The following is a 13837-nucleotide window of genomic DNA, read 5'->3' as shown; positions in this document are numbered from 1 at the left end:
TAGAATACATTAAATTATCTTTATTAAAAATGACAAATGTAAAATGCATGATATGTTATAATGTTGTTAGAAAAATTTACACATTTTTAAATTATGCAACATATATTATGTGTTTATGTATGTAGTTAATGCTTGTAAATTAAATAAACTTAAGACTGTTAACGTATGTGCTTCTTCTGTTTCTCCTTCTTTTTAAATTACAAAGCTTCAAACACTAAATGTAAATGCATTACAGAATTATTGCTTTCTGGGTGCATATGTAAAAATGTAAATAAAGATTATATATTGCTTTATTAATTTTATTCTATTATAAATTTAAATATTTGTATATTTATATATATTCTGTGTGCATTACAACTTACATTGTGCAAACCTGTATTGTAAAATGACAAATGATTCTTTGATAGCAGATTACTCTTTAAACATCTATGTGGAGTTCTGCATGTCTACATAGCAGCTTCTGATGAGTGTTGCAGCAGTTGAGGTCACGTTAGGAGTCTTTGGCGTTATCCAGAGGGAGTGTGTCGACCCATTTCTGTGTGAGGGCTCGACACTGATCCCAGTTGTACAGAGGGCGGTATTGGAAGTGACGCATGGCTTTGTCTGTGCAGACAGTGAAGGAGGTACTGGCAACGGCCAAGGTGTAACGATTCAGCAACGGCGTGTAATTGTACACAGGGCTCAGTATCCAACGGAGCAGATCATTAACCATAGCCAAGAACCAGATCAGCAGTGAAGGCATGCGGACTCTTCGGAAGTTAAATTTGGAGAGAAACACCATGTTGAAATCCTCGTAGCTCTTGTAGGGTGAGTCATCGTAGCAGAAGAAAGCTTCACCTCTGACTGTCTGTGGGCGCTCTCTCAGGGCTCGGGCTGCAAGTATATGCATCCAGGCCACATTGCCTAGCAACACAAACAAGTGGGTGAATACCAGATTGAATGAGGGAAGAGATACTCAAAACATTTACCTTAGTGGAAATACTTAAGCAGTAAAATGTATGATTCCTTGAGCTCACCTCTTTGGAACTTTTGTTTTACAAAGTTGTTAACATTAACATTTGTTTTTAGAAACAGAATTTATGACATATCAAATATTGTATGAAGCTGAGAGGTAGATTTAAAATATAACTACTTTTAGGTAAGATTAAAAGTAGTCAGTCTGTAAATTGATTCCCGTCAGTGCCAAGTATTGATGAATTAACATGGATTGGGTATATGTTCATTTCATATCCCCAAATTTGGGGATTTTCATTATAGATAGATGGACACAATATTTGATTTGAACTCTGCTACATGTTCAGATAATTAAAAAAATATATTGTCTAATTCTGTCAAGTTAAATCAAGACATTCTTTTCCAGAGTTTCTGAAAAGTTAACGTTTTGGAGGAAAAACAGGTTTCCCCAATAGCAGCAGTGTTTTATGCCATTAACCAATGTTGAATATAAAATAATGAGCTCCACTTCAACTAGTGTTGTCAGATAAATCTAATGGTGTAAAAACAAAAAAAAAAACAGTATTACCCTGTCATCAAAGTTGTGTGTAATTATAACCTTTGAGTAAACGTGCTTTAGTTGTTTCACAACTCTGACCAAATCACACTGACATCATCTTTAACGTCAGCGGTTACAACAGTTAAGGTTTATCAAATGTGGAGTATTGTAAGTCTTGTTAAGTCCTGAAGAATATAATTGGGCACAACAGTTATGTAACATCTGTTAAGTTAGCACCCTTAACAGATGCTACAGAAATGGAGCATCTGTTATCCCACAAGCCACCAATATATGCTGGCTCATGCTTAAATGCAGTATTGGTTAATACTGATTTGGTCATAAGCAACAGGTGACTGAACAACAAAACAGCATGTTGTGCCTGATATAAAAACGTCATCACATCTGGCAGGAAATGTATTTAAGCAGTTGTTGAAGAGTCAGCTTAAGAGAGCAGCTGAGTTTTTAATTATCACAGAGGAAGTAGCTTTGCATGACAACTGTACTTCTGCTTTTACTTCTGGCGTGAACACAAGTCATCATGGTTTCATCATGGAACCACTGTCATGATCTCCTTTGCAGTTTGGTTTATGTGTGAGTTAAAGATACAACAAAAGGTTTGGTTGAGATTCTCAGGCTACATTGGGATCAGACGCGTCTTTCAAGTTAAGGTCATGACTAACAAAAAAAGTAATTTTACCTGCATAGACTCGTCCGTGTTCAATGTGGTCTGGGACACCCCCGATGACCAAGCCTCCTCTTTGTACAGCCAGCTTGTAGAAAGCCTTAATTATGTCGTGCCCCTCGCCATAGATCCCTGTCGGCCTCAGAGAGCATGTGTATAAACACTTTCCACCATTTACCTGCACAGGACACAAAACCAGGATTTGTGTGTTAGGAAATACAGAGGAGTGAAAGGGTAGATTTTTACAGATCTACACCACAGCAAGGACACAGAAATGGATGATCTGGCATTTTGTGGTTAAGTTGAACAAGAAATTCCCTCATACAATTTTTCTCAGGCTGGAGTCCAACCAAGCAAACAACAGTTACAAAACAAACATCTACAGCTTTGAGATTGTGTTACCCAGTCTAAAGCTTAAGATGAGGTTAAGATATTACACTATAGAATCTAAAATTCAGCAACATTGTACTCAGTAATAAACAATAATACACACTTCTGGATGCCAATAAACATGTATTCTATTCTGCATCTGCAACTTTCTTGAATTCCACTGCATCATTATGGTTTTATGATTATTATTTCAACACTGTTGTTTGCTTTTTTAGTTTTCTCGGTGTGCCTGTAAAATGTACTTTAATAAACCTCCCTCAGTGTGATTTGGCTCGAAAAATGTTACCACTCTGAAGAATGTAAATGCACAAATACGAGCTTAAAGAATTTTCTTCAACAAGGAAAACACAAGAAACAATAACCATTTGTGTGTGAAATTAATATTGTAAAACATAAAGTACCTTGGTGCCATTAGCTTCAAGCACGATTTTCTCTGCCTTTGACTTGCTCTTAGGATAAGCCATAGTGTGTTTCACAAGGTAAGGTGTGTCCTCATTGCCCCTGTAGAGAAAGAGTCAAACTGTCAGGGGACGCAGGAGAAAATAAGTACATGGTGTTTTTTGACCTTGCCACATGTATGAGAGGAATGTGTTTAGATGAGGTCAAATAAAGTGTAGCTCAGAGAGAAAACTTGCAGAGAGAGAGGGAAAACAGAAAATAAGATTAAATCAAACTCTAGGTGTATGTGTTCTGTCTCCTTGCATACTTTTTTCAGTTTTCATCTCAACTAATTAAAAAAACCTGTAATTTGAAATGCCTGGGCAAAACCTTACACTGTGTGAAATAACCTTGTGACGTGAGCACAGAGAAAGTCAAATTTGGTTCTGAGCTACAGCTGTGGCTATGTATGTGCAAACCCAGACACACACACACACACACACACACACACCCCATGTGGAGGAATGTTATGACCCTCGCTCATGACGGATGGATGCTGGAAGTTTGCCATTAAAAATTATTATGAACTTTTTATCTCCTGCTTTTGATCAACATCTTTTACCCTTTGTAAAGGATCATACCACCGTTTTTACATATTTTAATTCAGGTAGTACTAATCATGTATATTTTCATTTACCACACAGCTAACCATGTTTTACAGCATACCTTTAAATTTGACCTCTTTCTAGTAATTCCATAAATAGTTACATAATCAGATCAGTCTGTCAAACATTGCCTTTTTGATGGGCAAATATATAAAATTGTATTTCAAATTAGTTAATAATATGAATGTAAAGTATTTGTGGTAAATGGACTAATACATGTAAAGACACTAAAAGAGAGACTGTGAAGTAATCACAAAACTCTGACTCACACCATGAACACAGTGTTTGTCATCTCTGTTTTTGCCTTTGCAAGATTGTTTATGTCCCGGTTTCCAGTCCACTATTATTCATCTGGTTTCTCTTTCTATGTATGTAGGTTTCTCTTTCTATTTATGCCTGTAAATAGTATCACAGTGTCCCCTTTACCCCCACTAAATAAACCACAGATCTTGGAGACCTGTGAATTAATCATGTTGACACACTATCAGGAATGAATACAATGTTTGTCATCTCTGTTGTTTTTATCCTTGCACGATTATTTTTGTCGTTGTTCACACTATTATTCAGGGAAGAACAATGTGCTCCCCTAAATAATGCAGACATCACTGGAGACAGTCAATATTTACAATCACCAGTCTTCTAAATGTCTGCAACAGCGGACCACTGGTGCAGCAGTTACTGCCTTTCTTAGGTGGAAAGGTGGAAAATTGTAAATTTGTACATCCATGATTACAATTACTAATATGCCATGCCTATAGGTTTTTCCAACAGTGCACCAGTAGCATCTGCAATTTCACATTTCACTGAAAAATAGACACTTGTACTTGCTTATTTATGTTTTAGTTAATGAGTGACACTTAGCTGCAGGCCTATACTTTGCATACTGTCATGACAACTGGTAAAGCGTGTTTAAACTGCAGACATGTTGCTAGCTGCAGACACAATGCAAAACATTACTGTGAAGAACGCCTTCCAATCAATGTCTTATTCATTCCAGATAGTGTTTATCTAAACGGATTTAAAACACTCTTGAATAGACTACCAGGGTACTGGATACTGTGTGTTCTGTACTTTTTTCTCCACCTGATGATATCTTTTCTTTATAGGCCTCCAGTTTTCAATGATGGTGCATTCAAGAGAGAAACAATACAAGATAGTGACCACAGAAACGTAACTGAAGGAGCTAAAGCATTTCTGAAAATGTGAGTATAAAGTGTAAACATCTGTGCTGGTTGAGGAAAAACACTTGGACTTGCATACTTGGCCCCCTTGCTCAGCAGAATAAAATTGAACAGAGTTCAACAAGTAAACACAAAATGATATTATCTGAGTTTTACCTGATGAAATGGTCTCTGTTCATGTTGGGACCAATCACTTCCATGCTGCTGGTGTAGACCAGGCACTGGATGCCACACTCCACACAGGCACTGATTACATTCTTTGTTCCTGAGAAGAGAGAAAACATTGTCATGGAAGAGATGAAAGATGCTAAGATTGGATGGATCACACTGAATTCTGTTGGGTAACAGATCTGTTTTCAAAGCCCTATGATAGCTTTTGACATAGCTGGATTTCGTCAGAGACTCTGCAGAGTTGAGACAGCCAAATCTGAAAGTTTTAAATGCTCCTTTGTAAAGGTGAGTAAAAACAAAGTAAATACATGGTAACATACTGTACAGGATAAAAGTCTTGAAGTTACAATTGGACACGCAAGGCTAGGATGAACAGGAATTAATTTACAAACAGACAAGATATCAAGAGATCTGTGTTCTAGCTGAGAGTGGGATTCCTGTTATTATCACTTAAACCTGATCTCTATTAGCTCAATAGTGGATATGTGGTGGAAAGAAATATGGTCATTGCAAATGGGGGAAAGAAGACCTTTTACCATTATATTTAATAGTTTTTAAGATCTTTTTAGACTTCAAGTTGCCTGTGGTAAAAAATGGGTCAGTAAGGGAACAGAGGACAAGGGGACACGGTCCATAGTCAAGTTACATCTGGTCCTGTTTAGCAGAGAATGAAAAAAAGTCCAGATGAGTGTGATGTAATCTGTTTCAAGAGTGATAATTCATTGTGTAACTATTTTAACCATGCAGCAACCATGGAAAAAAAGATAATGCCACAGATTTTAAGCTATTCAACCAGACAGAAACAAACATCCACACCTATACAGAATTTGGATAATACAAAACTATATGAATGTGTGGCTTTGTCTGACATCTTACTGATTTATATTTGTTTCCTGCTAAATCAGATGACAAAATTTTGTGTGACTTCCAAGCAAACATTAAGAATCTACAGCCATGCTGGTGGTTGTTCTCCAGCTGCAGTAGCTCAGTCCGTAAGGATTAGCCTGGGAATGAGAGGGTTGCTGGTTCAAATCCAGCTTGGACCAGAGTTGCAGAGCCTGACACTGAGTTTCCCCTTGTGGGATTAAATAAAGTATGTCTTCTTCTAGGCACAGCAGTGCTTTAAGATAATTTTCAGCATGCTCACAATGACAATGCTAACATTTGCTAATTAGCACTAAACAACAAGTGCAGCTGAGGATGATGGGATTGTTATTAGCTAGGTCATAAACCAAAGTATTAGACAAACTGAAAATGTGACCTGGTGATGGAGCTTTATGAAAAGTCAGGGGATCAAAACAGTGATTGCAATTCATCATCTTGAAGGGGACGTGAATGTGAGATGTTTCACTAGATGAGCTGTGACCTGCTAGAGAAAAAGTCAGAGTCACTAGGATGCATCTTCTGTCTAATGCCTTGTGTTTTTACTGTTCCGCCTAGTTTGTTTTTGGGTTTAGTCCACTTGTCAGTGTGTTTTGTCCTGCATTTCTGCATTCTTGTCTTGGTATGTTTAGGTGTTTGTCTCGCGTCAAATTACAGTTTGTGTCTGTTCATTCCTTGTATCTGTGTCTAGCTTTGCTTCCTGTCCTGTTGTCTACCTTGATATCATCCACCTGTTTTATGTTCCCACCTGGCTCGTTTGCCCTAGTACTTAATGCCTGTAATCTGTTCAGTCTGTGTCGGATTATTGTAGCTTGTAGATGCTCTGTCGCCTGTGTTTGTCCCTGCCTCGCGTTCCTGTCTACCTAGCCATTTTGTGTATTATTGTTTCATCTTGCTTATTATGGACTGATTTGGATTCAGCCACTGTTTGTAATAGTGAGATTTTGTGAAGAAGAGAGTGAAGAAGGAGGAGTTTACAGTAATCTGAAACATGAAGTGGTGAGGCATGAATCTCTTTGAGACCAATAAGGGGGAAATAACATCAAATTCTTGAAATATTTCTCAACTGGAGGAATCTAGACTGAACCGCCCTCTTCGATTAAGTGATACAGAGGTCAGAATCAAGTAACTTCAAGTAACCTCAGTTCCTCACACTGCTGGTCAAACTTCAACTCTGTGGAGGTTTGATGGCATTAGGTGCATGAAAATAGAACAACTTCAAATTATTTTTAGCTAAGGAAATGCTGACACTTCAGAACATTAATAACTTCCAGACAGATGTTATTCATTCAAGTCAAGCAACAGTAACAGGACTGTTGTACTCCGTTTTTGGGAGATAGGGTACTATTTAAAAAGCCTATATCTGACTCAACTAACAGATTACAAAAAGATCATTTGTCTACTTAAGTCACTGCTGACGTTTTCAGGCCAGACATTAGCTCCAGCCTCACAATCCACAAGAATAAAAACAGACACTGAATATGTAGGCTGTTCATCACTTACCCCTACTAATACGAACAGTATCGTCAGTCTGGATCTAATTAGCCTTACAGCCTTACAGCCTTACTCATATAAAGCTCATGGCCACAGAAATCTACAAATTCATTTTCATACAAGTAAGCCACAGCATTTTCCCTTTAAAGAGAAAATCGTAAGAGCTGAATTCTTGTCCGGCTGATAACAACCTTCTCAAACAGCATTTATACAATCATGTGACACTTCAACTCACCCCTGGAATCCAAACTAATAGGGTTAAGTAGGCTGTTCAACTATGCTCTGCTACGCATTAGTTCTTTAAATGAACCATTACATTTACAAAAAAAATGTTTTGTGAACAATTAAAATATGCAATAAAAACTAACCCTTAATCCAGGATTGAATATCAAGAAGACGCAAGAAACAGACAACATGACTATGATAATAATGACATGATAATCATTGATATGGTCTAAATTTTCAGCATAACTTAATTATGGCCACCATTTTTTAAAACATTGGTGAACACAAGTCCTTGAAAATCATCCAAAGCAGGCGTGGGTTTCCTCTGTTTTCTGGTTTCCCACAGTAAAACTGAATAACTCTTTAATGTTTCCTCCCTATCCCCTTTTTCTTGTTATCATTCACCACTCCCTGGAAGTCTCACCTGTGACGTTCACAGAGTAGATGATGGTATCGGGGATTCTGTGCCAAACGTCCACCAAGCTGGCTGTGTGGATAACCACATCGACCCCACGGGAGGCCTCCAACACGCTGCTGTAGTCTGTGATGTCCCCTTGAATGCATACCACCTTTGTCCGCTCTGAAGGAGAAACAGGAAGACACAAAGTCAAAGCCACATAATCCTGGATCAGGCCTATTTTCCTACTACCTCTACAAAGGCATGCAACTAGATAACAAAGAACCCTGGCAAGAATTTACACACACTCATTTTACCAAAAGTTTGCAAAACTCCCTTTTGGATTCATTTGACCGACAACAGTGCCTTACTTCGACAACAACAATGTCAGTATTCTGGAAATTCAACTGAGAAACAATTATAAATTAAAAAGCCAATGGCAAGAGACTGTGTTTTTGTCTAACCCAGTTAATTGTGGTATATATCATCATGACACCAAAACCCTCCCTCAAACTAGACAAATTCTTGGTAGGATTTTATGATGTTTGTCTTTTAGGCACCAGTGTTTAGTGTAATCATGATTTATGAAGGTCCTGCCTCTTCAAATGCTGATGGATAAGTGAAGACAGAGTCCTATAGTGGACATGCAAAGGGACTGGACTTTTGAACATCGAGTCAGAGTCTGTTGCCAATCAGACACTCTTTCTGGAGTTTGCTTTCCCATCTGTAATTTTACTAATTCCAGATATATGTTTGATTACAGATGTTCTCATGAATTCAAATCAGCTTAAACATTAACCACATACACACACAAGTTGACATCCCATTTTCCTCAGGCTGTGAGGCCTATAATGGGTTTTACTGAGACCGAGCTCTGCTGTTACTGGTAGCTGATCTCTCAGGGGCCCAAACTGCACTGCATCAACAACGGGCCTCAGTCCACTCTGACAATAAATGATGAAAGCTGAACAAAGGTTTTTCCATTGTGGGATAGAGGCGTTATTTTGTGGTTGGTTGGGTGCATTCCTGACAGTGATGACGGAAAAGGCTTACTGTTGAATATCACTTCTTATAAAATGCTTTCTCATCTGGGAAAACAACCTACTTAACTGCTTTATTTCCTTAGTGTGTTTTTTTCCCAAGAATCAAAGACAAATAGCATGTGAACCACCCCAGGTGACGCCTGGTTCCACGGAAAACACAACACACCTACATCCCTTTTTCTTGTCACCCGCAGCTGCCAAATAAAAAGGGGAGCCAAATTTTACAAGGACAGGTTACAACATCTTTATCCTACAGGAAATGTAGGGGAGTTGGCTATCCTGGATTCACAGCCCAGCTGTCATCTCTGAAAATGGACCCAGTGACCACATGGTATGTGAGGAAAATGAATGTCAGGCTATGTCAGCCTCACAGTGACAAAGAATCCACTTGTAACCTACTTAATTGCCTCCTCTCATTATTTATTTAGGGATATTACACATATCATTTACACCCCTGGTGTTTCATTCAAACAGCTGGCAAGTGTTTGTTACTTCTGGCTATGGTCAAACAAACTTCCCTTCATCGGTTATAGAATTTTCAGTGAAGAAATGGGTGAGAAGGGAATCGTCACCTCAATTACCAGCTCCATAAGGTAACTCCATGATATACAAAATATAATATTCAGCAGGACTATTTATCTCAGTAAAACAGTTTTACATATAATGGGACTGAAAGAGAAATATTGCAATTATACCTAACAAAGATATGTAAATAGAAACTGTGTAGATGAACACTAAAAAATATTGACCATACACTACAAACATGTACGGAGTAAAAAGAAAAGTTCCATCAAGCCCCATAAAAAAAAACATTCATGTTTTTTTTGTGAGATTTCAAGATGGTAGAGGATCTTTCATGAGACACTGCGGTAGCCTATTACTCTTCAATCTGAAATAACGTTAGCCTAACAGCGGAAACTGAAAAGGTTTTAAAGCCAGAGCTCTATAGATCATATTAACGCCACACTGAAGTAAAGACTGGCCATATAAGTGTCTGCTGCCGAAACAGTATAAGTATTTTAAACAGAAAACAACATAGTAAGCTATAGCGATTGTCGAAACATCAGCTCGTCTTACCTGTGCCGATTCCATTTAAACTTGGGTCAATATGTTTGTCAAACACCCGCACCTCCTCCAGGTCGTCCTCCTTCTCCAGCAAAAGCCTCAGTAGGTGCTTGCCGAGAAATCCGGAACCTCCGGTGATCAGATATACGAGACCCCGCTGGTTTTCAGACATGCTGTAGGATATGGTGCAGCGACAGCTGTGGACCTGCTGTTTCTGCACGTCTCTCTTTGAATATGCTGCGCACTGCAAGCCAAGGCATTAAGAAGAGGAGGGCGGGCGGGCGGGTGCGTGCGTGCGTGCGTGCGTGCATGTGTGACCAAAGGTTTGTGTGTGAGTCATCGTCTTTAAAGTACACTTTAAAATGATAAAAAAAAAATCTTTTTATGTGTTTGCAAGTGAGACTGAGCAGCACTCACTGGGATAAATGCGCTATTATGGATTTATTAACACATCTACTGCGATAAGGATCTAATAATAGTGGGTGTGCACATGAGGTTGGTATGTACTTGAAACTACATTTGCAGTGTATTTGCAGATCCTACTCCAAATGCCACAATTTAATCGGGTTATCTTTTCTATTGTTCGCACCAGAGAATATATTCTCTGTAATATATTACAACTAAATCACTCCTCTTGTTGTGATAAAGATTAGGCCCTACATGCAGATGCGACCATTGGAGGGGTGCCCACCCAGGCTTTGAGGCAGTGACTCTTAAACCATGTTCCGCAAACCATATGGGCTATGGCAAATATCTGCTAAGAGCCATTAATGAACAGGTCAGCTGTAGGAAGAAAGAATGATTATTTGTCACCGTTTGTCAGATATATGCCCACGCCTCAACTGCTAGAAACACATGTACCTAATACCTTTTGTATTTCTTTTCATCTTTACTTTAACTAGTAAAAACTTTACTAGTTTCTCCATATCATCTTAACTAGCATGATATGGAGAAAAAAATATTTAATTCACTGCATTGCTGAAAAGGCTATGGCTTCTACCGTCAACTTAATTCTTAATGCATGTTCCTCAAGGAAAGAGTTGATATTGTGAATCAGTCAACACTCCTTAAACATCAACATGACAATTTTGACTATTCTGTTTTTTTTTATTGTCTCTCTTGTATGACATATGCCAAAGTGATGGCTGGATTTTCAAGCACTTGTATATGTAAATATAGTTTTAAAAAAACAAATATTTGCTATTTTTAGTACATCATAGATCGTGTTTAGACAACACCTGTGGTTTAAAAATATGGGATGCCATACATACAACATAAAATACAGTAATACATCTATAGCATTGATTCAGCTCAATTTGGCATTGTCTCTAATTAGCATACATTTCACCTTATTATAAGTCCACGATGTTCAGAGATAAAAAAAAACCAACATGCAGCATCTGAAAGCCATTTTTTAGTTTTTGTCAGTCCATGCATTATTGTAAATGACTGGCCGCTGATTTTCACTAGGTCAGCCTACACTGAAAGTTCTTTATACATTTGTCTGATATTATCCCTGGGTTTTGGAAGAATAAATCTATCTGCTAGTTCATGGTTTATTAAATTAAATTAAATTAAAGCCTATAATATATAATAATTATTAAAAGTCTGAGACTGTGGGCTTCCCCTCAAACAAAGCTTGGAAAAAGGCCCACACTCACCCCCTTCCCCTTAGTTTACTTGCTTAGTTTTGCTCAATTCCAGGATGCCTGTTGGATCGTGCTATTTGACATAACTTTAGACTTTACCAAATACATAAAAAAGAGGAATGTCCGAAGGCATTTATTAGTTTCTGACACTGGGAAAGCGGAAAAAACATTAAAATTCCCCCAACCACTGAATCACTAAACTCTCTTTAACCAAAACACATACATTAAGGCGGTTCTATGTGCTCTCCTTTTGATTACTAATATTATTTCACTTCCATTCAGTAAGCCTTGAAACTTTTTGGCCTAAAACGTCTGTGCTAGTTGGACTAAATTAATATGGACATATACTGATATAAAACAGTTTATCTTGTCAGTCCTTGAACTGTGGCCGATTTCTCTGTTAAGGCCATTACACACTCTGATTGGAAGGCCACACAGTATCTGAGGAAAAGTGGTCAAAGGTCTGTCCTTGTTTTTACTCTGTCATTTAAAAAGGAAGCAGGCCAACAGGGAGCACATTTTGAAAATATGTGAGCTAATGGAAGACATGGGACAGGTTAGAGAGTGACAGGCAACCAGGTTGAACCACTGTAAGTTGGTTGGGTGGTTGAATGGATGGAGGACATGGGAAGCAGGCTATAGGTTGAGCCCTTAATGGGGTTTTAAAATAGTTTATTTGTGTGCTGAACAAAGGAAGACAAAACAAGCTAATCAAATGCAGTACATAAGTTTTATAAATCATTGACTCAGTAAAGGCATTAATAATGGAGCTCATGTGCATGAGAACGTGATGCCAAACACTCTGATTGGAAGGCCACACAGTATCTGAGGAAAAGTGGTCAAAGGTCTGTCCTTGTTTTTACTCTGTCATTTAAAAAGGAAGCAGGCCAACAGGGAGCACATTTTGAAAATATGTGAGCTAATGGAAGACATGGGACAGGTTAGAGAGTGACAGGCAACCAGGTTGAACCACTGTAAGTTGGTTGGGTGGTTGAATGGATGGAGGACACGGGAAGCAGGGTATAGGTTGAGCCCTTATTGGGGTTTTAAAATAGTTTATTTGTGTGCTGAACAAAGGAAGACAAAACAAGCTAATCAAATGTAGTACATAAGTTTTATAAATCACTGACTCAGTAAAGGCATTAATAATGGAGCTCATGTGCATGAGAACGTGATGCCAAAGCGTTTCTCAACTAATTGGTCCAATTTGATGGTAAAGGGCCCGAAGCAGATACCACCAGAAAGGTGGTTTGTAAAACTGTAAGCGAGCTGGAGTCAATTCCGTCATCCTAGGTGCTGCATGCCACCTGCAGCCTTCATGGCATTGAAACTGGTGCTTCTGGGCAGCCCAAAATCTAGCATCTCCTCTGTGGTTCACCGTAAACCCTCCACCTGCCTGGATGTAAGAGATCTTCATCCACACTATTCATAATGAGTTTGGTGAGGTCTTGACAAAGTGGGCCTCCTACCATCATGTAAGTAGGAGGCCCATGAGATGGATGTGGGGCTCCTAGAAAGTGAGAGAGGTCGACTATGCCTGGCAAAGCTTTCATGAAGATCATGAGGGACAACCTTCTCAGGTGAGGATGCTGCCCCTGAAGCATCTTCACTAGACAAGGATGCCAGACTTTTCACGGTGAACTTGTTGGTGATCTGGAATTTCTCACCATTCTGTCCTGCAGGAGAAACTGGAAAAGGACACATGTGCTCCCTTTACTTGGTTTACCTTTTGCCTGATAGTCCAGAGAGATTAGACTTCTGGGATTCCTTGAAGCTCCAAATGATGGGCAGTGGCTAGTAGGACTATCGTTTGATTGGAAGAGTCATCTAGTAACCCTGGCAACCTTTAGCAGGACTCTCAGCGACCAATTTAGCTGGCCAAGGTAAACCATCATGGCCGGGCATTGGACCACCAGAAACTTATAATAATAATAATAATTTAGCTGACGAAAGTCCAAAAGGATATACAATTGCTATGGAGTATGCCAAGGGTCACAGGAGCAACTAGGGGGTAAGTGTCTTAGTCAGGGACACATGGGTGGATGTCGCAGTGGGAATCAAACCCAGGTATCCCACACCAAAGGCATGTGTCTTATCCACTGCACCATCACCTATTGTTGTAG

The 13837-nt window shown here is 38.9% G+C and overlaps 1 protein-coding gene across 1 annotated transcript; it reads right to left on the bottom strand.

Moving 5' to 3' along the window:
• On the bottom strand, nucleotides 1-10313 carry hsd3b7 (hydroxy-delta-5-steroid dehydrogenase, 3 beta- and steroid delta-isomerase). The gene is made up of 6 exons (XM_038705941.1): nucleotides 10078-10313; nucleotides 7985-8140; nucleotides 4945-5053; nucleotides 2966-3065; nucleotides 2190-2352; nucleotides 1-903 (listed from the first exon to the last, which is right to left on the bottom strand). The coding sequence occupies exons 1-6, from the start codon at nucleotides 10235-10237 to the stop codon at nucleotides 491-493; spliced, it is 1101 nt and encodes a 366-aa protein (XP_038561869.1). The 5' UTR covers nucleotides 10238-10313; the 3' UTR covers nucleotides 1-490.
• Nucleotides 10314-13837: the final 3524 nt, after the last annotated feature.

This window comes from Micropterus salmoides, unplaced genomic scaffold (assembly GCF_014851395.1).
Source record: "Micropterus salmoides isolate LMB-PRFRI ecotype aquatic unplaced genomic scaffold, ASM1485139v1 Ms_hic_scaffold_10, whole genome shotgun sequence".
In the NCBI taxonomy this organism is placed as follows: Eukaryota; Metazoa; Chordata; class Actinopteri; order Centrarchiformes; family Centrarchidae; genus Micropterus; species Micropterus salmoides.
This window is presented reverse-complemented; position numbering and strand designations above follow the sequence as displayed.

What these genes read in the sequence shown, in the direction of transcription:
- hsd3b7 (XM_038705941.1), bottom strand. Translation starts at nt 10,237, where the DNA reads ATGTCTGAAAACCAGCGGGGTCTCGTATATCTGATCACCGGAGGTTCC. An exon ending in CTACTCTGTGAACGTCACAG is followed by an intron (nt 5,054 to 7,984) that starts GTGAGACTTCCA and finishes CTCTCTTCTCAG; the next exon opens with GAACAAAGAATGTAATCAGT. An exon ending in ACACGGACGAGTCTATGCAG is followed by an intron (nt 904 to 2,189) that starts GTAAAATTACTT and finishes TTGTGTTGCTAG; the next exon opens with GCAATGTGGCCTGGATGCAT.